Genomic DNA, 23,850 nt, shown 5'->3' with positions numbered 1-23,850 from the left:
ATACAATGCTTGGAGTGAAATTGAGTAACAAGACATAACTCATACATCTTATCGTTGACTATTAAAGCCCTGGTATGGTGGCCAGAACAGCTAGCTACACAGTTTTGTCCAATGCCAAAATACAGTACACATCATTTTCATCTGGAGTGATGGATTATTGTAACCCTCCTCCTAACACATCAACAGAAATCTACATATCTTAACAAACAATACTGCTGATACTGGCTCTTGTATCAATCACTCTACTGCAAAGAACAATTTCTCATAAAACAAGATTACAAATATGTATTAAACTTACTTTACTTCTCTCTCTGTTAACTCTGTTATTCTTTTTCGGCTGGCAAGCAGGACACAGCCAAGGTTCAGGTGGTGTCTCACGCAGTTGTGGACGCATACAGTTCCAGTGGTAACTACCTTCACATTGGTCACAGATGGCAAGTGGTATACTTGTGTCTTGATGACGACACACTTTGCATTTCTGTAATGTTACACAAATTATTAGGACCTTTTTGTATACAGAAATACAGATATAGGAGCATGACTAAATAATTCTACATAAAATGGCCATCTATAATTATAAGAACATACATATACAAACACAAAGTTTAATACAAAAATATCACAATTTCAATTCACAACAACAAAACATCTCTTCCCGTAACTGACCTTTGTGGCTATGGATTTCTCCCACTTTATGCATGAATCAAACATGCTCACAAGCAGGTGTAACCGGGACAGGGTTTGGCTGTTCATTACTGAATCTCTCCATTGTTGAACTGCAGGATTCTCCAACTCCTCATATTCTGTTGATGAAGAAGTGTTTCAACAATTCTACCAAAGAACAAAGACAAACATACTATTCATATTAATGAATACCTAATAATACAGCCATCCAGAAAAGAAACTTATTCATCAGTCTATCTCTTTCTTCCGTCATTTATTTCCTCTGTCTTTCCTCCCTGCATCCCTCTTTCTCTCCAACCCCTTCCTTCCTGTGTCTACCAGTCTTGTCTCTCATCCCCTCTTCTCTCCTTTTATTCTTTACTTCCTCACCCCCTCCCCTTGCATCCCTCTCTTTCTTCCTTCCTCTCCCCATCCCTTCCTGTCTGTCCACCTCTCTCCCTTCTTTCCATCCTCTGCCTCACCCCTCTCAAGAAACAGAAACCAGGAAAATTGGCTTATAAACCACTATACCTGTGGGTAATTCTGGATTTTCTGAAGGCATGGGCTTCTTAATTGGGGCCATGATTCCCTTCAGATACTTGAACTGTATGTGGCGCTGGACCTCCACCAAACACTCAGATAACTCCTGTTGTGTTGATGCCTTTCAAAAGATAAAAATTCTGATTATCAAGTTTCAATTGCAGTGTAGAGATACCAGATCCTTGTAGCAAAATGGGGGCAAAGAGCATAATATGTAAACATATAAATATTTTTTCTTTTTCCAAACTCACTTCTTGGGCCTTTTTCTCCCACTCTTCGAAGTCGGGCACAGACCCAAGCCAACCTTCTGTCAGCTCCCGCTCAATCTGAATGATGTCTTCCCTCAGGGACTCCATCAGCTGTTTGGCACCATCCTCAAGTTCGTCTAGGGTTTCTTTTCTGTGAAAATACCAGAGGAAAACCAACAATTAGGTTCACTCAGAATATGCTTAAATCAGTACAAGAACACTTATCTTGACAATAGACAAAAATTGTGAAAAAGAAGGGGGAAACTGCCATATCTTCTTTCAAGATTACTGTGCTATTTCTACCAAGTTAAAAATTTTTTTTTTGAGAAGTATAAACTACGTCTTATTGTTTTGTAGGATTGTCGACATGAATTCATCAGTGATATTTAATTTTACTATGAAGATCCAAACTATGAAGCAGAAGCTACATGGATATCACTCACATTAAGTACTGAAACTTTTCCTTTTTCCTTTTATCTTTTTATGATGCACATATGCTCGAAAAATAACATATAGAAAAATTTTACAACTGTGACAATACTTACGGTTTTGCTATAGATTCTTCTAAATGTTTTCTGTGGTTTAAAATGGATGTCTTCAGAGGAGCTTCTCGAGCACCTTTCTCTGCCAAGGCTTCCAAGAGTTTGTCCACTTCTTCTAAAGAACTGCAAAATAAATATAAAAATCAGTAAGTGTAATACAATGTCCTACTAGATGCTCAAGAATTCTTACATCAGCTTGTTTACAAACCTTTCAGAAGGAAACATATGACTTTACCTAAAATCTGCATCAAAATAAGAATTCAAATCAGGTGCCACTTACTCGTAATGGAACCACATATTCTGTCCAACTGAAGGGAATGTGTCATCCTCATCATCATCTGGTGGTTTGACCAGTCTGGGCCTTCCCCGGGGACTTGCCGTACTGCTAACCTGCGCGTAATTAGGATTGTTAGCATTAAAACCAGTGGGCTTGTTCAGTCTGGGCCTTCCCCGGGGACGTCCAGTACCTCTAACAGGTGTACTAACGGGACTGTTAGCACCCATTGTCAAATCACAGGGTTTGATCTTTCTAGGCCTTCCCCGGGGACGTCCTGTACCTCTCAGAGGAGTTCTACTGGGACTGCTAACACTCAGCACCAAATCAGTGGGCTCAACTTTGGGGGTCAGGTCAGCAGACATTCCTGCACCGCTACTCTGCTCATCACTTGGCTTGACGGGGGTTCCCATACAGTTACCCTGCTCAGCACTTGCTTTGACAGTCGTTACCGCACCGCTACCCTGCTCATTGCTTGGTTGGACAGTTGTTCCAGCACAGCTACCCTGTTCGGCATTGGGTCTGACAGGCATTCCCACAGAGCTACCCTGTTCAGCATTTGGACTGTTAACATTCAAATCAGAAGGCTTGATCTTTTTCGGCCTTCCCCTAGGACGTGCTGCACTGCCAACCTGTGCATTATTTGGACTGTTAGCAATAAAACCAGTGGGCTTGTTCAGTCTGGGCCTGCCCCGGGGACGTCCTGTACTGCTAACCTGCGCATAATCAGGATTGTTAACAATTAAAACCATAATTCAGGACAATATTGAATAATCTTTGGAAACATATATTCAGACATATGATAGTAATCAAAATAAGAACAAAGAGAGAAGAAGGAAAAAGGAAAAAAAAAAAAAAAAAAAAAAGCTAAGGAGAAAACAAAAGCCAATAATATCACAGCACCAATAAGTTAAAATACAACACAAAAACTATATAAGCAAATCAAAACAAATCAATCACTACCTTGAAAATTCATTCAGGTACAATGGCTCAACCCAAAAGACCTCCACATAAGAGGAGATTGTTTTTTTACCTTTTTCTGCGGTGTAGTGGCTAATTCCTCCTTTATGGCTGAGAGAGGCTTGTCGTCTGAATCCGACTCAGACTCCTGCTTGATCATCATTTTGGAGGGCGAGCTGGCTGTTCCCTTTACTGGGGATTTGGGCTGGAACAAGAGGAGGGAAATATGTGAAGGATAAATAACAAATATATGTGATTTTTTTTTTTTTTTTTTTTTTTTTTTTTTTTTTTTTTTTTTTTTTTTTTACAATTTCTAGTTTTACATAGAATAACAAATATTCTAGGTTGCACACAAAGCACACACCAGACCTAGACCAATGATACATTCTTAATAATGTGACTCATGCTGTTGCCAGACAACTGCATGGATGACACTGAAAATTTGTATCAATATAACATTCACTTGACATGAAGAAGAAGAAGAAGAAGAAGAAGAAGAAGAAGAAGGGAAAAAAAAAAATCATTTATGGAGTCAGTTTTAACAGAAATGTAGCTGCTGATACCAATTTCAAGTTTTTAAGTGTGTTAGTTATAAAAAGGAGATATTTTCCACAAATGTTGGCAACCATTACATTTATCTTTGATCTATCTTTGTAAATCAATTTCTGCACACAACTGCCATTTTTATGCTAACATGATCTTCAGAGCTTCATGGTATTGTTTTTGTTGCAATCAGCTAAGTGCTCAATAAAACATCAATTTTTAAGAGCAGAAATTTATTGCAGGTCAGCAAACATATCACTTGCATTCTAGTATATGCAACCTAGAATATGTTCTTTGATATTAGATATATTTAATAGGCAAGGATAGAGGGAAAATAGGGATGAGGGTGAAAGTAAAGGAGAAAGATAAGAACAAGAAAGAAATCGACAGAGGGAAGAAAGTAAGAATGAAAAAGAAAAAGGTTAGAGAGGATACAAGAAAAGATAGGGAGGGTACACACACAAACAAATGTACATCAATCCTCGCCCCTCTCTATATATATACACAGAACAATAATAGGAAAAAATAAAATATGATTTACCTTTGTACAATACGTGGTGTTGGAGTCCACCCAGCCCTTCTCAATGAAGAGGCCTGGCATGGATTTGAAGATCCAATATCGGTCGTGATTTCGATCCACCCCCAAGGGCTGCAAGCGGATCAGACACTCCTTCTGATTCAGCACTTTCTCATACTCCAGGACAACCATCTCTCGTTTCCTTTCCTCTTCTTCCTTCATTAACCTGCAATAATAATGATAAAAAAAAAATAACAAATAATAAGACTTCTAAAAGCAAATGATACACCGCAATATATTCAAACAGTAAGAAAAGAAAAGAAAAGATTTAAAAGTAGAAAGACTTACTGTTCACGTTCCTGCTGCTTCAAAAGCTCCTTCTCCTTTCTGGACTCCTCAGCAGTCAGTCGCCTGTTCTTGACCCTAGATATCATGTCTGGTCCACTCTCCTCTTCTTCCTCTTTCTTCCCATAGAAGGAATCCAGTGTGACGGCTAAAGGAGGACAAATGAGTTACAATAAAAAGCAGGTACAAAATTTGTTTTCACAATATCATTTAAAAAATTAAAGAAAAGGGAGAGGATGAAGGACAGAGAGAGAGAGAGAGAGAGAGAGAGAGAGAGAGAGAGAAAGAGAGAGAGAATGAAGAGAGGAAGAGAGAGAAGAGGAGAGAGAAGAGAGAGAGGAAGAAGAGAGAGAGAAGAAGAGAGAAAGAGAGAAAGAGAGAAGAGAAGAGAGAAAGAGAAGAGAGAGAAGAGAGAGAGAGAGAGAGAATGAAGATAGAAGAAAGAGAGAGAGGAGAGAAGAGAGAGAGAGAAGAGAGAGAGAGAGGAGAGAGAGAGAGAGGAGAGAGAGAGAGAGAGAGAAAAGAGAGAGAGAGAGAGAAGAAAAGAGAGAGAGAAAGAGAGAGAGAAGAGAGAGAGAGAAGAGAGAGAGAGGAGAGAGAGAGAGAGAGAGAGAGAGAGAGAGAGAGAGAGAGAGAGAAGAGAAAGAGAGAAGTGAAGATTCCTCCAACATACCTTTCTTTTTAGGGCTATAGCCTTTGGGACGGCCCGGGGACTTTTTGGTAATGGTTGTTTTATCAGTTTTTTTCTTTATGCGTTCCTCCTTCTTCTGCTTCTTCTTTTCCATCTCCTCTTTCAATGTTTGTTTCTTTATCTGTGCACGCTCCTTGTAGAGAGAGTACACTTTCTCTTCCAATTCTTCCACATGTTCCTAATTATTAAAGTAAAATAGATTCATTCTTAGCAGGTTTATATGTAAATTTTGTAGTATATATGTATATATATTTTGTAGTATATATATATATATATGTATATATGTATATATGTATATATATATATGTATATATATATATATATATATATATATATATATATATATATATATATATATATATATATATATATATATATATATATATATATATATATATATATATATATATAGAGAGAGAGAGAGAGAGAGAGAGAGAGAGAGAGAGAGAGAGAGAGAGAGAGAGAGAGAGAGAGAGAGAGAGAGAGATTACTTTGCATATGTATGTGAAGTTATAAAAATATATCACACATATTGCTTGTCTTATATCATAACTGCAATGAAATGACCAACAGGTAAACTTGCTAACATTGATACAACCAGACAAACATGATACTCACAATTGCTGCATATGAAGCCATGGCATGATGACACAAAGCTTTCAGTACTATAATAATGTCTTCTGTTTGGAGTTCATACAGCTCACAGGACTCAAGTTTCTCCAGCAAGCCATCAGACTGAAATTCAAATTAGAAAGACATCTCAGGAAACAAAGAATTGTGTACACAGGTAAAAGCAAATTATTTATCTTATCTATATACATATATATATACATACATACATACAAAAATACATACATGTGCCACGAATATGCAAAACATGCACACACACACGCACACACAACAAGAGTTATAATCTATTGTTTATATATGCAAGACGTAAATTTTCTTATCATTATGTTATAATATATACTTGCTGTCATTCTAATCTTGACTGATACAGAAACAAATAAAGAACTCTTATATGCTGAAATCTAAATGAATCTTGCTCCTGGAGGTGCTCACCAATGCAGTAAAGAATACAACTTGTGTCATCTTAAATGTTTAAACACCTTTACATCTGTCCTAGCATAGACCTCTGTTAAGATATGCATTACAGCTTTTGTCATATATTTAAGATTGACTGATCAATGAAAATCATGTTTGGTGCCAAAACAGCTGTTGTGTGGTATTTCTAAAAGCCCAAGTTGATTGTTTGGCATTTGAATTCTTCAGACTGATTATCAAGATTAAGGTCTTTTATGAATATGGACAGCTTATCTGACATGTATAACCTATTACTTGAATACATTATTTGTTAAATATTTATAAAATAGAAATGATTTATAAAGTAATTATTCATAAAGAATACCAATAATTTTCAAAGCTAATGATTCAAAAATTTCTTGTACTTTTGCCTAACAAGCAGAAAATACCAAATTGAAATTTACCAGCTCATTCTGCTCCTCTCCCATGTCATCATCAGAATGCTGACTGACAGCATCTGAGGTCTCCTTTTTACGAAGGCAGAGTCGTGCAAGCTCGATGGCTGTTTGGTAATGAATGGTCAGGTCTTTGATCTTAACACCTAGTTCCTGAAAATGAAAAGACAATGCATGATTTACAAGGAGAAAAGAAGACAAAGAAGAACAAAACAACTACACAATTTTCACTCAAAAGGATACCTTGGTACATGTAGCAAGAGTAACACTATTACTGAACTTACATTATCCTAATTAATAAATGTGCTGATGAGTAGGACCTACCTTTCTCTCCCCAAATCTCTCATCATCAAGAATTACATGCAGCAGAAGGCTTATCACTTCTGCAATAATCTTGTAACCCTTTGTTCCTGCAGAAAGTGCTTGTAAGAGCTTGCTACATGTAATACTCATCTTCTTCTCAGGTACAAGTATTTCCCTATAGCAATCGATAAACTCCACAATCATAGCCACATCCCCAAAGAGTGAGTTTGGAATTTCCTGTTTTAGAAGAGAAAAAATAAGAAAATATTATTTATAGTATTCATAGCACAAAAGAACATATTAATTGCAATAATAATTTCATCATGCTCTCTCTCTCTCTATCTTCACTCAAATGCTATATACATACACAAATCTAAAGAGTAATTTAAAAGTTTTAGATTCAGAAGCTGACCTCTGGGGTGGAGACGAGCTTTGGCTGAGGAAGCGGTTTAGTGTCAGTGAGAATCTTGTCCTCAATCTTGCGTTTCAACTCTCGCTTGGTCTGGATGCGCTTTTCAGCCACTTCCCTGGCCTGGGGGAATTATTAGATTCTTTTATATATAAAGAAAACAGCTTTAAGATGCACTAAAGTATTATGACTAAAAAGAAAGAAAGAAAGAAAAATAAAAAGGGTGTTAATACTGTATTCATGATATCAAGTTCAAAGCCATGTGTACTGTTCATATTGCACCATCTGTTTTATTCTTGATTTGTTTAAATTTATGTAATTTCTTTGTACTTTACTTGTAATTCATACATTTATAATGATTAATGAGGTGAAAAAAAAAAAAGGAAGCAGAAACATCATAAAACTTCAATGCAACGGAAACTTTCCTACTCATAATTAAAGGGAAACAAAAGCTTTAACTAAATTAAATTAATTGATTTTTAATACACAAAATTCCAACTGAAAACATGGTAATAACAATAACATAATACCCAACACAACCTCAATAATGCCATAAAGGTGTAATCCTGTGACGATCACTTCAGGAAAAAAATTGGATTAAGGAGCAGCCAACGTCAACATACTGTTATGGAAAAGAGTAGCTGAGGGCTGGGCGACAGGAACAAGGCATTATGAGAATTTTGGCTGAAAGCCGGGGTGAAAGGCACGACTTTCTCTGAATTTAAAAAGCTCTTGGAGGGTGATTAGGGTATTTAGGAAGGAGCTCTTGCATTATTTCAATTAATGAACAAGTGTGGAATGTACCATCCACGAGCCATGACTGGAAGAGTGCTGGCTCCAGGGAAGACACTATTTCTGTGTTAAGGATCCTATTCCTGCACTATTACAAAACCAGTTACTTCTTGTTAACATTATTGCACTAAGCTATGGACTACCTAGAAAGACGATATGGAGTCAGTGCAAGGAACAATTCTATTACCAACCAAATACAGCATATCAAATGACAAATATAAAGATGAAAAATGGAAAAGCTAAAAAATGCTTTTGCACTGCAAAAGCATTGCAAAGGGGAGCATTGTCACCACAAAAGAATAAGCCACCCTTCAGAGTGGCCAACTCAAGTATGCCTAATGCTTGGATTTTGGGCCTTGAGCAGTCAGCGAAACACTTGCATTCAAAGGGATAATATGAAAAGAACATTAAAAATAAGTCAAAATTAGATTACCTTTTGCTTTAGATATTCCTCTCTCTCCTCTGGTGCCATCTTGGTTAAAATACGTTTTTCAATGATGCGCTCATGTCTCTTCATCAGATCATTTCTTATACTCTCATCAGGGATTACCTGTTAAACACCAATGATCAGATTTATCAAAGTAACAATAATGACTGAACATAGTTTTCATCAATTTCAAGTATTCTAAAGTATAATAAATATATTACAAGCTCAGAAGGGGAAGGGAAGGGAAGGGAAGGGAAGGGAAGGGAAGGGAAGGGAAGGGAAGGGAAGGAAGGGAAGGAAGGAAGGAAGGAAGGGAAGAAGAGGAAGGAAAGGAAAGGAAAGAAAGGAAAGGAAAGGAAAGGAAAGGAAAGGAAAGAAAAGAAGAAAGGAAAGGAAAGAGAAAAAGAAAAGAAAAGAAAAGAAAAGAAAAGAAAAGAAAAGAAAAAAGAAAAGAAAAGAAAAGAAAAGAAAAAAAGAAAAAAAAGAAGAAGAAAAATTTATATATATATATATATATATATATATATATATATATATATATATATATATATATATATATATATATATATATATATATATAAATCATAAACAAATTTCTATTCAATTCTCTGTAACTCCTGAACTCCTGCCTGTCATTATCTGGCAGGCATTTTGCTTTTTATTATCAATGGGATATATTTAGTGCCTGCTACTATATCTAATATATGTTCTAAAGTCCTGTTTCTCTTCATAGGCCCTCCTCTAATATAGTGAATGGTATGTTTTGTGCATGAAGTAGCAATTCTGACATTGTATAATGTATCCCAAATATTTGTAGTAATTTCACCATATGAAAATACAACAATTTCTGATGTCGTGATCCAAAATTTGCCGATGTAAAACTTGAAAACTCTGGCCTTTTTCTGCAGCTGAGGGGAGGGACAGTTAAGCTAAAGGATTTACTATTTTAAGAGATTAAATGTAAACACTATGCAGACACACACCTCTACTTGCTGGATGGAGAGTTTCTTCAGCACCTGATCCATGGTGTAGACTAGTTTGCGCCCTCCTCCTTGCACTCCTTTGTAATGTTTGTAGTCACTCACCATTTTCTTCATTAGAGGTAAGCGCATAACAGATTCTGCTGTTATTTCCTGAAGGTGACAGAGAAACACATTAAAAAGATACTATGATAAATATTTATGCCTTGTTTAAAAGAGGAAGAGAAACTAAAAGGAGGAAAGGAAAAGATAGAAAGTTCTTTATATATATATATATATATATATATATATATATATATATATATATATATATATATATATATATATATATATATATATATGTACAAATATATATACATAAATAGTTATATATATATATATATTATATATATATATATATATTATATATATATATATATATATATATATATATATATATATATAATATATATATATGAAAAAGGAAACAGCCACAGAAGAAAATGAAACTAAACCGTAACGTATTTTCTACTGTGGCTGTTGCCCTTTTCATCTTTGTGTACACGTTACTGTGTTTGTGTTTATGTTTATATATATATATATATATATATATATATATATATATATATATATATATATATATATATATATGCATATTTATGTATACATGTGTATATGTACATATATATGTATATATATATCAACACCAATATAACAAAATTCTGCCAAGCTCTAGGTTTAAATGCCTGCACACTTACTCTCTTTTGAGGTGATCTTCTTGGGGTTGCTTTAGAACCTGGGGATTTGGCACCCACTTTCCTTGGCGTCTTCATGTCGAACAGAGTTGCTTGCTTCATCTTCTTGGCATTTTCCTTGCCTTCTTCAGGTACTTCTCTCTTCTCACTCTTGACCAGGGGCACAATGCCTGGGGGCGTCTTTTGTTCTGGAGGTGTACTGGATTTCGGAGATTCTGTGTTACCGTTTTTCATCTTTGGTGAACGACTTGCAAGCACTGCAAGGGACACATCATCATCACTGTCACTTGACTCCAATTTTACTGGGGTTTGTAATTTGGGGGGAGTTTTCACAGGGTTTTCTGCTTTAGGTGACACCTTGGGTGACACCTTTGGAGTCCGCTTTGACCCTGGCTTAGGGCCAGGTTTACGTCTGGGTGCATCGGGGTCACGCTTCACTTTTTTAGTTGCTTCCTTGTCTGTCTTGGGCTTAGGCTTTTTCACCGTTTCCTCTGTTTTCTCCGACTTTGGCTTTTTCACCTTCTCTTCACCCTGGCCTTCCAACTTTCTCTTCTTGGTGACAGCACCCATTCTTGGCTGTGTGAATATGGAGGCCAACTTACCCTGGATACTGTACTGTTTTACAAGTTCGTCTGTCACGTTCCAAGGGGTGTAACAGCTCGACCGTTGTCTGATGGCATTGGCTCTTATGAAGAGACGAAAATGTTCTTTGGGAGGAATTTTGTATGTTCGCCTGTTGGAAGAAAATGAAGTAATGTGAAAAATGTAATTAACAAATGGAGAATATTGCATAATGCAGTTTACCTCATCATGGTCTAACATTAGGTTCACAGGTGTTGCAGATGCTTTACCTTCCCTTTTACGTAATCTTCTATTATTAACATCTTACCCTTAATTCAAAAATAACAAAGTTTCTACATCCCTCAATTATTGTGTAATTATATGAGCTGTGAGTGATGATCCATCACTCTGCATGAAACATCATATACAACTGCCACTACAACACACCCAGGAAGGTATGATTTAATGCAAATGTAAAGATACTGTAACTCAAATATTTATACCACTAAAGCAGATACTGTCAGCTTTGAAGGAGCAGACTGCAACTACAGCAGAGTCCATATGACACATCATCAAAATCTACACACAAGTACAAGTTTATTGGGCCTAGCTAATGCTACCTGTTGATGCAAACAAGAGGAGTGCATCAACACAGATAATGGCTTACTAAGAACAAACAATACTCTAGAAGAATGGCATAATAGATCTACTAGGAGGTTGTCAGATCATCCTCATTACATACTTGTGAATAATAGCACAAGCTGCCACTGCATTTTGTGTCTTCTTACTAGCAGTCATATTATAAGGCATGAGTATTAGTTTCTGACAAAAAGGCTCTATAGACTTATTGCATTCTGGCAGCTGTGCATTTGTACATCCGCCTTATCTACATCAGGTAGTAAAATTAATGCTGACACTTGCTAACCATAAAATTGTAGTTGTTTGAAAATCTAGTTTAGGTTTGCCAGAAGATATTTGTCTCTTCCCTGCTTTTATGATACTACATATCAAATGTGTTATGAATTCAAAACATTTCATATATAGACCATGTTATATATGTATATTTTTTGTTTATTTACTCAGGATATCTATGAACTCAAAACATTTGATATGCTCTTCCTTATACAGATGTTCCATTATCTTTTAATTTATTTAAGAGATCTAAGTATCAAAAGGAGAACTCACTGCAGATCTTTCGCAGGAACGTCTAAGATGTTCCTGTCTTCCCCAATGACGGAAACATCATAAAGCAATGGCAACAGTTTCTTCTTTCCAGCCGCGTCCTCCTTTCCCTTTCCACTGCTTGGGCTGGTCTCTTCACCCTCTGTCACCCCATTTCCTGTGCCATTAACAACTGAATTTTCATTTTCTGGTGGTGTGCATCCATTTGCAACTTTGGGGGTGGCAGGTGTAGGAGTCTTGAGGGCCTCCTTTGTTGTGTGTTCATCCTCAGCAGCACCATTTTCTGTTTTAATTTGTACAGGAGCTTCCTTTGACCCTGTCACACGTACTTGTACTCTAAGAAAATAAAAAATACATTGCTTTAACAAACCACATCCACAAAGAAACATGAGAATGCACAAACAAACATTTATGTATATCATATTTTTTAATTCATAAAAGTAATGAACAAAACTTAAGAGGAACAGAGAAGAGAACTATCATTTAACAAAAGTATCTGAAATACTTACGGCTGAGGCCCTAAAAGAGTTAGCTCCTCTCCTTGATGGAAACGAGAGTAACAAAGGCTGGAAGTTGCCTCTACCAGTTGATCAAGAGGCAAAGTACCTGAAGTAAATATGGGGATGATGCTTTAGTAACTTAAAAGCATGGCCTGTATTAACATTCATTGTAACAGAATTTTAAAATTTGGGAATTCATAAAGCTAAACATATTAGAAAGACCAAACAATGAAAGAGTGCTCATCGTGTGTACACACCCACACAAATAAAGAGGAAAATAAAATAATATCAAATAAAAGCGAGAGAGAGAGAAAGTGAGTACTCTCAAGACAAACAACAAACCATCGTTACACATAACTACAACGGAGATCCAAGACACTTACTGTGGTGTATCATCTGAAGGAGGGGTTTCACGAGGGGTGATGGGAAAGACGCATTGAGGAGCACTCGCACTTTGGCCTCGCTGGTCCATGCTTCTTGGTGTGTGAGGCCAGATTTGCCTGTGCACTGGCAAGTCCAGATACTCTGACTATATAAAGCCAGTCTGTCTTCATAGTCACTGCAGATAAAGAGATGGGTTTTGTCAGCAACTAGTACAGTGTATTGTAGTTTATAATCATACTCATAATTAAGGTGTTTTGTCATCAATCAGCTAATTGTGTACAACTTTATTATTAAGTAGGCAAAAGATTTAGAGGTTTTAATATATATATATATATATATATATATATATATATATATATTATAAGGATTCATTTTATCTGTTTAATAAGTGACAGTGAAGTGGAGGAGGAGGAGAAGAAACCATCCTAAAATCATATTTGTGAGTCAATTTACAAAATCATTTGGTAATTTTTTTTTCTCTTTTCATGCCCTTTTCAACTGCCAACTGCCCTTTTAAATTAATGTAATAAACTACAAAAATGTGAAACCGATTTTTTAAATCATGCAATTCCATTTTAATTATGCAGGATGTAGAAAAGCAAAATATGGTTTATAAATAACTGAAAAATTATGTACACCAGATTACATATACATAACTGATGACAATAATAATAATAATAATAATAATAATAATAATAATAATAATAAATAATAATATCTAAAAAATCTTTCTATTTTTATGCACTAGTAACCAATGCCATATAAAGAGTAACCCTTTCACAGAAAATATGCTGAAATGGCACAAACTGGTAACCCATGAATGAGTTACCAAACAACATGACAATTAATTTTTTGTACCTGTGGGTCAATGTCCTTGAAAATACTTGAGAGTTTTGAATACTTGTTCTACTCACTCCTAATCTTCTCCACATAGGGGAAGAGGAGAAGGGGGGAAGGAGGGAGGGAGGGGAGGGAAGGAGGGAGAGGGAGAGGGAGAGGGAGAGAGAGAGAGAGAGAGAGAGAGAGAGAGAGAGAGAGAGAGAGAGAGAGAGAGAGAGAGAGAGAGAGAGAGAGAGAGAGAGAGAGAAGAGAGAGAGAGAGAGAGAGAGAGAAAGAGAGAGGGGGGGGGGGGGGAAGAAAGAGGGAAAGGGAAACAGAGAGAGGGGGATAATCTGTGGACTTCTTGAATAAATTTTCTTACTGAGAATACAATGAAAAACCATGGATAACAGAAATCCTATAAATGCCATACCTACTTAAAAGATGTATTCTATAAGAAGAGAAACACGACTCGTATTACTATGGCACTTCTGATTCCATTTTCTTAGAAAAAATGTAAAGTATTCCAAAGATGAGTGTGACAAAGATTATACAATTTTCTAAAACACATCAAACCTCCTCATCCCAAGTGAGGTGATTCTTTTTGTACTTATAATAATCATCAATAATATCTATGGAATAATCGTATACTTATTACATTAGATGGTGCAATGCTGGAGAGACTGATTACTATAAAAACTGTGTAATGTATTTTGTTTCTCGTGAAATTACAGATATACTTAGGTATAAATAATAACAATAATAGCAATAGTCTAACAATAACAACAACAATAAGAAGTATCTAAACTTGTACTGCACCAACAGTGAGGGTAAATAATGCATATTACATAACTTTCTCAATCATCAATAATACAAACAGGTGGTTCTACGGTTTCATGATTTTACAAAGACCAATTACTATTCTACAGCCCAAGATCTCACAAAATTTTATTTTTAATTACTAACATACTAAAAAAGGCCTTTTGTTACCATAATGACTTGAATGTAATATTCTTTGACCATTTCAAACAGTATTAGTTTTATCAATTTCCCCCCCTTACACACACACACACACACACTCTCACTCTCACTCTGTGTGTGTGTGTGTGTGTGTGTGTGTGTGTGTGTGTGTGTGTGTGTGTGTGTGTGTGTGTGTGTGTGTGTGTGTGTGTGTGTGTGTGTGTGTGTGTGTGTGTGTGTGTGTGTGTGTGTGTGTGTAAACGACAACAGATAGACAGGCTTTTCAGAAAAATTGAAAATTAATGTTGTGAGTAACTTTACATGACCATTAGCAAATTATATTAAAAAAGAGGAAAACATATGAAAATAAAATAGTCAATTAATTAAAAAAATGAGCAATAATAATAAAATTAAGAAAATAATAAATAAAATTGGTATTAATGCAAAATTCACCCATGTTCTCAGCTAAAATTTCTGATTTGTACTTGCTGCCCTTATTACCCTGTCATTTTATGACAGCAATTCACATGTGTACATTATCATAAATTCACACCCACTGGTCATTAAAACTTTCCACAGGTACTATATCTAGGACTTTTTATAGAATAATTAGACTAAGAATTTGCAATATGCTTTACTCCACCAAAAAGATAAAGGATTTTGTATATGAAAATCAGAACATTTGTAAACAGCAACTAACATAACTGGGATGCCTAAATAATACAAACCAATAAATAAACAATGAAGAAATATAAATACAATTTGACAATAAAAAATTAGATAATTACTTGTACAAATCAACATGCGCAGTCAACAAAAGCACACCAAGGGTAGCCTGTGCACATTTCATTATTCCCTTCATGTTTGCACTGTTACAGTCAAAATCACATTGAGATTTGAAAGTGAGCAGTCACCAGCTGGATAGTAATAACTGCACTATTCACATCAATAAGTTTATGCCTCCTGAGTTGCAACCACATCAAGAAAATCTTCATTTTTTTAAAAGCTTTACATCTTCCTATTTATTGATGTGTCATAAAAAAGGAATCTATCTCTCTTAAGGACATTAACAGGGTAAATATTTACAAGATACCCACTGTGGCTTTCAAAATGGGAATTTCTACTTTGTTATATGCAAATGCACTTGTAACTTGACTTGATGTTTTATGGAAGGCCTGCATATGAGACCAACCTGATCGTGACTGAGACCTTGTTTTGCAGTGCAATATAGACCAACAAGCCTCACCTACATTAAGTCTGACAAAATAAGAGCTTGGACTCATTCCTTTTGGATAGATTAATTGCTGGGTTGGTTTAAAAGCTCTCACTTGAGTACGAGTAGTGGAGATTTGATGGTCTTTACCAGAGTGCCAATAGGCAAGAAGGCCATGGCTAATAGTGCTATCAGTGATGGAGATTTGAGGACTTTGCAAAGACTTACTCTCAGCCATATAGCCAATGAGCAATAAATAATAAACTGATATACTAATGGTTAGGAAAAGCAAAGATTTGTATTCTAACTTTCTTGCCCACACGTCTAAACGTGACATTAAAGCTTCTGTAGTTGGCCTTTACTAATCTGGCACCTGTGGAGCCTGAGGAGAGTTGGATTACCTAAAATGCCAAAGCACAGAGGAATCAACTATAAACAAGAAATAACCATCTTATCATTCCACTTAAACATTGTATAAATCAGTACTCGGTGGGTAACATTTGAACGGAAACCTGAAATAAAAAGCATGTGAGATTTTACTACAATACAGTGACTACAAGCTGCTGTGTAACTATGTGGACAGCTCCAACAATATGACTTTGCATGGCCTCATACAAAATCATCACTAAATATGTACCCTGTTCCTATTCTGAGGATGTAAATGTATTGTATCTGTAAATGTCAATAAATATTGGTCTTTTTTCCTTCAACATAATAGATTTGGGCAAGGCACCCTGGGCATTAGGCTTACTTGACTGACGACTCTCCCGTGTGTATGACAAAACACAAACATGTTTGGCCATTTTTTGAGACCTATAATTAACATTTATATTGTTATCAAGATGCTAATAGACAATTTTCACTCAGCAGGTTTTATATGATCCTTCTCTCCAGATCTATTGCACTCTGTGCAATAAGAGTAACAAGAAGTAACATTATCTTTTTTTGTATTTAATTCTTATATTTTGTAAATTTCCTGTAATACAGGAATAGGTGTCTGTACACTCTCCCAGGTAGGCTTACAGATGGTACAATCCACCCTTGTTTAATGGTGGAAATAATGCAAGAGCCCCTTCCCTAGGCCTCCTCAGTAAATCTCCCTACAAAAACTTTGTGCACTCATGGTGAGATCTCTCCTGCACCTGCCACTTTGGCAACATCCTACAGCAAGATGTTCCTGTCATCCAGCCCCCAGCTGGAAACATTCCCATCCCCCACCCTCAGTCAAATTCATAACTGAATGTCCTCGTCACCCTGATCCAAACCGTCAAAACTCAAGGAATAGGTCAACAGGAAAGATCTAAATAAGCCTAGCAAATGAATCCTAAGCACTTTTGCCACCAATCGACCATTGTACGTAATGGCGATTTTGATGTTCTCAAACAAGAGCAAGCCGATAGGCCCTGGATACTAGATGAAAACCAAGATCACTATGACATGTTTATCGTACCTAGTATTGAGACTATAATATGACAGCAGGCGTGGGTCAAATGTCTATTCCTCCAGCTGATGTTATGGAATGTGAAGATGCTCAAATATTATTCCTAATGGTAAACCCACATTAACCCAATGCCATTGGGTGATTTCCCGATACGAAAGCCTTCTCACACGGGTCATATTCATAGTGGCGCAGGCCCACTACCGGGGGATCGTAACATCACCATAGCTTTTGCAGCATGGCCATACATACCCCCAGAAAACAAGACTGGCACACCATGTTACGTATGCACATGCCATCCTTAATATAGTCCAGGCATGCAATGGCATATATGTACATGCCACCTGGCAGCAAAGGGTTAATATGTATAATGAACAAAATTTTTTGGAAATAGTTCATGAAGCGTCTGCACCCTTCTGAGACTAAGCCCGTATTAATCCAGCAAAAAACTGGGAACCAAAAAATTTCACCGTGTGAACGAAAATCCTTTACCTGGGTGTTCCAACCCCAAACCCCCACCCAACTGCACATTTCCCGTATTTGAAAGAGAAATATGTAAACAGTACAGTGCCTATTTAAGTGACACTTACTGATCGTAATTTAACACCTACACACCACTATGGCAAGTTCGTTTGCTGCGAGGCGAAGTAAGGCTGGACTCAGTCTCCATGTAGCCCTTTTCACCATTTTTAATACTATTCCTAGGCTTTATATTATTTCATACATATACCAGTGAGTGTACATCCTGCCTCTCTTTATGAAAAGTGCCCTTACATTTCCATCTAGTAATACTAATAAATAAAATCTCTGTACAATCACGACCAACTACACAGACTGAAGAGTTTACAAATTATAAACCAGTTTTATCGGAAAAATAGGAAACAGGAAAGGGAGTAAGTACAATTACACAAATTTCTAAATAAGGTAAAAGTTTTCATGCTAAAACACAAAGCATAATAAAATAAATGAAATAAATAATGCAACTAGAGCTAGTATAAAATTACGGACAAAGCTATTAAAAAATCTAACTCGAATTAATTAAAATAAAGGATTATTATTTTTAAATATTTTCTGAAAATTTTATTAGCATCATAGAGAGAGAGAGAGAGAGAGAGAGAGAGAGAGAGAGAGAGAGGGGGGGAGAAGAGAGAGGAGAGAAGAGAGAGAGAGGAGAGAAAAGAGAGGAGGGAGGAGAAGAGATGAGAGAGTGAAGAGAGTAGAGAGAGAAGAGAGAAGAGAGGAGAGAGGGAAGAGAAAAGGAAGAGAAAGAAGAGAGGGAGAAGAGAGAGAGACAGAGGGATTGAGGGAAAGAGAAGAAACATATATGAGACCTTGTTAGAAAACAAGAAATAAATAAAAAATAAGAGACCTAGTGAGAAATGAGAAACCTAGAAAATAAAAAAAGGGAATAAAAGAAAAAAGAAGACACACACAATAAAGAACAAAAACAAAAACTAAAAAGGAATAAAAAAAAAGATATGAAACAAAAAAAAATACAAATGAGAAAAACTGAAAATATAAAATAAAATATATAAAAATACAGAACAAACGGGCAAGAGAGAAGGACACCGAAAGCGCCGCGTCGTCAGAGCAAAATCCCAAAGGAATAAACGACTGGAAAATGACAATAAAATCTCCATCTTGTTTCTTCAGAAGATAATTTATTCCTAACTCTCAAAAGACGCGTCAAATCCAGCCTTAATTTCCCCCATTTTCCTCCTCTCCTGGCGACGTGACGCCCTCGCCAAGCTGACCGGAGGGCGGAATAAGCACAGAAACGGAGGAGAAAGGGGAGAAACAGCCGCTAAAAGAGGGAGAAAAGGACACGGGATAAAACCGTAAACGAGACCGGGTTCCTTTCGCGGGAAATTTTTCACCTTTTCGACACAAACTTCTCTCCCGTGTGCTGTATCACGAACAGATCCCCGCCAGACTCCGCTTGCTCGGGGGGCTTGATGAGCCTGAACGGCTGACCCTGCAGGAGGGGCATGGACTCCGATTTAAGGGCTGGAAATGGTCGAAAAAAAAAAAAATTATTTCCTTCAGGAGAGTCTCTCGGAAACTGCGTCTGGCGTTCGAAACCACGGGCTGCCTGAGACTCCCGGGCGCCTTTCTATTTGCGGGTTTTTCTCCTAACGTTCGCATTTTTTGTTCATTTTTAGCTACGATTTTTGGTGTTTTATTATTTACGGGAGGTGAATTAATGGGTTTGTAAAGGGGATGATTTTTTTGTGGGTGTTTTGGGGGAGAGAACCAACGAAAAGTATCAACAAATGGGGTTGGCGGGAAAATAGCGCGGGAATAGAAATTGGAAAATAAATAACAATGATAATGAATAAATTAGTAATGTTGATAATGATATGTAATAACCAAGAATAACGAAAAAATAGGAATTAGGGAGTCTGATGAAAGTTGAAGAAAAACAACAAATCAAAGGAAATATATATTAACGCCAGAAAAAAAAGTGGGAAAGGATAGACAATAAAAAAAAAAAAAAAATAATATGAGAAAAAAAATAGAAAGCAAAAATAATGAAGAAGGATATTGAAAAAAAAAAAAAAAACAATAAATAAATAAGTCAGAAAATTAAAAGATAAGGTTAGACACAAAAATAAATATGCAGGAATGAAAAAGGAGCTAGGATATAAAAGGTATATAAAATATAGGCAGAACATGTACGGGAAAAAAAATATATATATCAACAAAATATGCAAGGCACATACAAAACAAACAAACATGGACTTCAAAAACAGAATACATAAAGAGATAAATAAAACAAATAGCAAAACATATACCAAAACATAAGAAAATAAAATGCACAGAAAACACACACACAAATAAAAATCACATAAAAAAACGCAAAAAAACAAAAACAAAAAAAAAAACAGCACAGAGAGAAAGAGAGAGAAAGAGAAAGAACAAGAGAAAGAGAAAGAGAGAGATAGAGAGAAAAAAAAAAAAACATGTCCGCCGATCACTCAACGGGAGAGGAACGCGCATCTTCTCCCCGCCTCGATTATTCTCGTTTCTTAGCCTTTTTCTCTTATTCCCTCCCTTCTATCTAGGCGGAATTAAGAAATAGAGAAGTACTGCTTAAGTAGGTTGGTTTTTAGAACGAGTGGTATTGGTATTTTGTCTCATTTTTTAATTTTTTTTTGTGTGTCGTAGAGGTTAAATGTTTTTATAGTAATTGAAGTTCTAGTTTATTTTAAGATAATGTGAATCCTTTAAATAATATATATACATATAAAAGCATTAAAATCTTCTGCATTTTATTAATGAAAGTATCTCCGGAATATAAGTTATCAGAAAAAAAAATATTCATATAATTAGAAAAGAAAATATTACATCATGTTTTTTTTTCATTACTAATATCTTGTTGAGTAGAAAATATTCGTAAATATTGAAAAAAAGAACATATATCCAAATGTCATCGCTTTTTATGAGTAATTTGAAAACATATTGACATAATTTGCATTCTTTTTTTTTTATTGTGTTGTGAATCATCATCTATTTCAAGGAAAATAGACACATAAAAAGTATTTGATAATGAATCTGTAGAATTATGTAATTTGCAGTGATAAAATTTCATGAAAATGCTTATGAGAATGAAAGATCCAAATGAAATATTTTTTACATATGGTATACAATGTGCATAGGCCTACATACAGACATTTGTATGTTTGTGTATGTATCAATTGTCATTAATCATTATTATCCATTAATCTGTGATTACTTACATATTTATTTGTATATATACATACATGTGCACACACACACACACACACACACACACACACACACACACACACACACACACACACACACACACACACACACACACACACACACACATACACACAGAGCCCCCTCCCCCACGCCCTCTTTTCACTCAAATCCTCACAGACGAGAACTGGAGATGGATCCTTCGTCGCCGCCGCCCTCAGCGCCTCCAGCCATCCCCGTCCCCGGCTACCAGACGCCCGCCGCCCACGCGCCCATTATGGATACTCGTCCCGCCCTCGCCCACACTCCGGCCGTCCACATCACGCCCGTGCCCAACACGCCGAGGCACAGGACGCCCACAATACGTTTTCCTACCACGCCCGCCCACAATCTAGGCCTACCTCCCTACGCCACGCCCGCCCGCACCACGCCCAGGCATGGCACGCCCGCCCACACGCTCCCATACCCTGCAAGGCGCCCACAGAGCGCGCCCTCAATCGCGGACAGGCCGGCCTCCAGTGTCTTCGGAAGCGAAGGAACCAACAACACATCCATGGGCGTGACAGGGATGGGCGTGGCAGGCAGGTCCGGTGGGTCCAGTTCGAGCTCCCTGATGGGCGTGGGCGCGGTAGAAGTGCAAGGTGGGCTGGGTGGGCGTCTCGCTAGGGTGCTGAGGAGCGTCCCCGCCTCCGCCTTGAGTGGGGGGCAGTGGGCGCGTCGGGGTACGAGGTGGGTGGGCGTGCACGGGTGTAAGTGATTGAGGGCGTGATTGAATGGGTGAGTGTGAGTGAGTGATTGAGTGTGAGTGAATGTGTGTGAGTGCATGACTGAATATGAGTGAATGAGTTGAGAGTGAGTGAATGAGTGTGAGTGACTGAGTGTGAGTGTCAGTGAAAGAGCGAGTGAGCGAATGAGTAAGTGTGAGTAACTGAGTGTGAGTGTGAGTGAATGAGTGAGTGAATGAGTTCGAGTAAGTTTGAGTGACTGAGTGTAAGTGAATGAGTGTGTTATTACAAATGTGTGAGCAGCTGGCCGTCACTGATAAGGAGAAAGCACAACCTTTGTGTCTGTGTGAGTGGCTATGTATAAAGTTGGAAGCATTTGTGAGTGTGAGCGTGTTGGTGGCGTGGATGTGAAGTGTGACTGAGAAGGTAATGCAAATGTGTGAGTATGTGCTGTGAATACTGGAGTATTTAGTGAGTAGATGTTGTGAATATGTATATGAGTATTCCTGAACATAATTGATTTTGGCCTTTTTTATAATTTATTTCCTTTCCACGTCAATCTTTTTTTCTAAATGTTATAAAAATGGCCTACAACATTTCTCAAAATAATACGGCTGGGTTTGTAACTGAACCGATACGTTTTACCACGTGAAAATTGATCTGTTTACTTCCTGTCTTCCCCCAGCTCGTCCTCCAACACGCCTGGTCTCTCCACCTCACACTCCACCTACTTCCACACCTCGTCCTCCACCCTCCTGGACTCCTTGAGGAAACCAGGCCAGTCGGGAGAGAGAAATGTCGACTCTATGAACACGGGGAATAGAGGCCAGAATAGTTCAACGCTCGCCATGCCGCCTCCACAACCACGCGATGGAAGCACGAACCTCACCCTTACGCCCGGGGGGCAATAAGGACGACGATCGGCTGGGGGTTTTCGGAGGACCACGTGGTCTGCCGAGGTTTGTGTTGCTTCATATTTTTTTTTTTCTTCTTCTCCTTCCTTTCTGAGTCACACGAACGGGACGGCGAGAGGCATGAGGCGGGGCCGTGCAAGGTTTACCCTCACTCACATCCATTTTGCACTCGAGATTCGTATTATTGTAATTTGATTGCGATCCTCTCAGCGGACGCATGTCATTGGCTACTGCTATAGTCTGGTGTGACTTATGTACAGACTGATTTTATCAAGAAAATAAATCCATGCAAATCTTGGTTGATGAATCATCAACAGAGCAAACGACGCGAATCTTCCCTCAACCAGAAACGATATCTATACAACACTCATCAAAAGCAAATAGATAAACAAATAAATGAATAAAAAATAACGGAAAACCATAACTTCTTAATCATCATTTTCCTTGTGGAAGGTCAGGGCGAGGGCGAGAGCGAGAGAAAGAGAAAGAAGAGGAGGAGGAGGAGGAGGAGAGAAGCGCCGGCAAAATACACACGGTTGGTTGCAGGTGCCGCGTTGCCATAACTGGGCGTGTGATTCGTTGATTAGCTTGATCTGGGCAATCATTATTCTGCGTGGTTACTCTCCTCTGCTCTTCTTCTTACGCCGGGGATTTTTTTCTTTGTTTTAGTTTTTTCTCTTTGTTATTATTATTGTTATAGAGTCGTCGTTATTTGATGAGGTGTGTATGTGTTGTTTCGAGTTCTGGGTTTCCGTTAACGCGTCATGAGAAGACGAGGTTCCATTGCTCTTTAGTTCAATAATCGCAACAGTATATATAGGCCTATTCATACCATGTCATTGACCCCTTTTTCTATCCCATTCATGCCCCTCTCTCCTCTTTCACCCTCGCTACACTCCTTCCCCCTTGATTCCTCTCCCTCCCCCCCTACAGGAAGAGACACGCCCCAGGGCAATCCCCGACGGCCCACGGCAGGAGGTCC

At 37.5% G+C, this 23,850-nt stretch overlaps 3 protein-coding genes across 4 annotated transcripts in view; 2 read left to right on the top strand and 1 right to left on the bottom strand.

The window, feature by feature from the left end:
• LOC119584346 (tyrosine-protein kinase BAZ1B-like) overlaps window positions 1–19,562 on the bottom strand; it is a 29,670-nt gene extending 10,108 nt beyond the window's left edge. The window contains exons 1-21 of one of the 2 annotated variants that reach the window (XM_037932908.1): window positions 19,381–19,562; window positions 13,073–13,248; window positions 12,699–12,795; window positions 12,193–12,525; window positions 10,450–11,179; window positions 9,716–9,865; window positions 8,739–8,855; window positions 7,517–7,636; window positions 7,126–7,341; window positions 6,811–6,954; window positions 5,942–6,058; window positions 5,306–5,501; window positions 4,636–4,780; window positions 4,312–4,513; window positions 3,301–3,432; window positions 2,274–2,383; window positions 1,997–2,116; window positions 1,455–1,602; window positions 1,195–1,324; window positions 667–803; window positions 299–478 (exon numbers count right to left, since the gene is read on the bottom strand). In XM_037932908.1, the coding sequence (XP_037788836.1) occupies window positions 299–478; window positions 667–803; window positions 1,195–1,324; window positions 1,455–1,602; window positions 1,997–2,116; window positions 2,274–2,383; window positions 3,301–3,432; window positions 4,312–4,513; window positions 4,636–4,780; window positions 5,306–5,501; window positions 5,942–6,058; window positions 6,811–6,954; window positions 7,126–7,341; window positions 7,517–7,636; window positions 8,739–8,855; window positions 9,716–9,865; window positions 10,450–11,179; window positions 12,193–12,525; window positions 12,699–12,795; window positions 13,073–13,248; window positions 19,381–19,493 (3,813 nt within the window). In that variant the 5' untranslated portion in view covers window positions 19,494–19,562. Of the gene's footprint in view, window positions 1–298; window positions 479–666; window positions 804–1,194; window positions 1,325–1,454; window positions 1,603–1,996; window positions 2,117–2,273; window positions 2,984–3,300; window positions 3,433–4,311; window positions 4,514–4,635; window positions 4,781–5,305; window positions 5,502–5,941; window positions 6,059–6,810; window positions 6,955–7,125; window positions 7,342–7,516; window positions 7,637–8,738; window positions 8,856–9,715; window positions 9,866–10,449; window positions 11,180–12,192; window positions 12,526–12,698; window positions 12,796–13,072; window positions 13,249–19,380 lie in introns of both variants that reach the window. The other variant, XM_037932907.1, reaches the window with a different exon arrangement.
• A 1,860-nt stretch (window positions 19,563–21,422) lies between these two features.
• On the top strand, window positions 21,423–22,722 carry LOC119584680 (vegetative cell wall protein gp1-like). The gene is made up of 2 exons (XM_037933354.1): window positions 21,423–21,870; window positions 22,640–22,722. The coding sequence occupies exons 1-2, from the start codon at window positions 21,423–21,425 to the stop codon at window positions 22,720–22,722; spliced, it is 531 nt and encodes a 176-aa protein (XP_037789282.1).
• LOC119584345 (mutS protein homolog 5-like) overlaps window positions 22,326–23,850 on the top strand; it is a 22,801-nt gene continuing 21,276 nt past the window's right edge. The window contains exons 1-3 of the mRNA XM_037932906.1: window positions 22,326–22,380; window positions 22,640–22,913; window positions 23,802–23,850. The exon at window positions 23,802–23,850 is cut by the window's right edge and continues 156 nt beyond it. Coding sequence (XP_037788834.1) covers window positions 22,825–22,913; window positions 23,802–23,850 — 138 coding nt within the window. The 5' untranslated portion in view covers window positions 22,326–22,380; window positions 22,640–22,824. The remainder of the gene's footprint in view (window positions 22,381–22,639; window positions 22,914–23,801) is intronic.

The sequence above is a fragment of the Penaeus monodon genome, chromosome 18 (genome assembly GCF_015228065.2).
Source record: "Penaeus monodon isolate SGIC_2016 chromosome 18, NSTDA_Pmon_1, whole genome shotgun sequence".
NCBI classification, from domain to species: domain Eukaryota; kingdom Metazoa; phylum Arthropoda; class Malacostraca; order Decapoda; family Penaeidae; genus Penaeus; species Penaeus monodon.
This window is presented reverse-complemented; position numbering and strand designations above follow the sequence as displayed.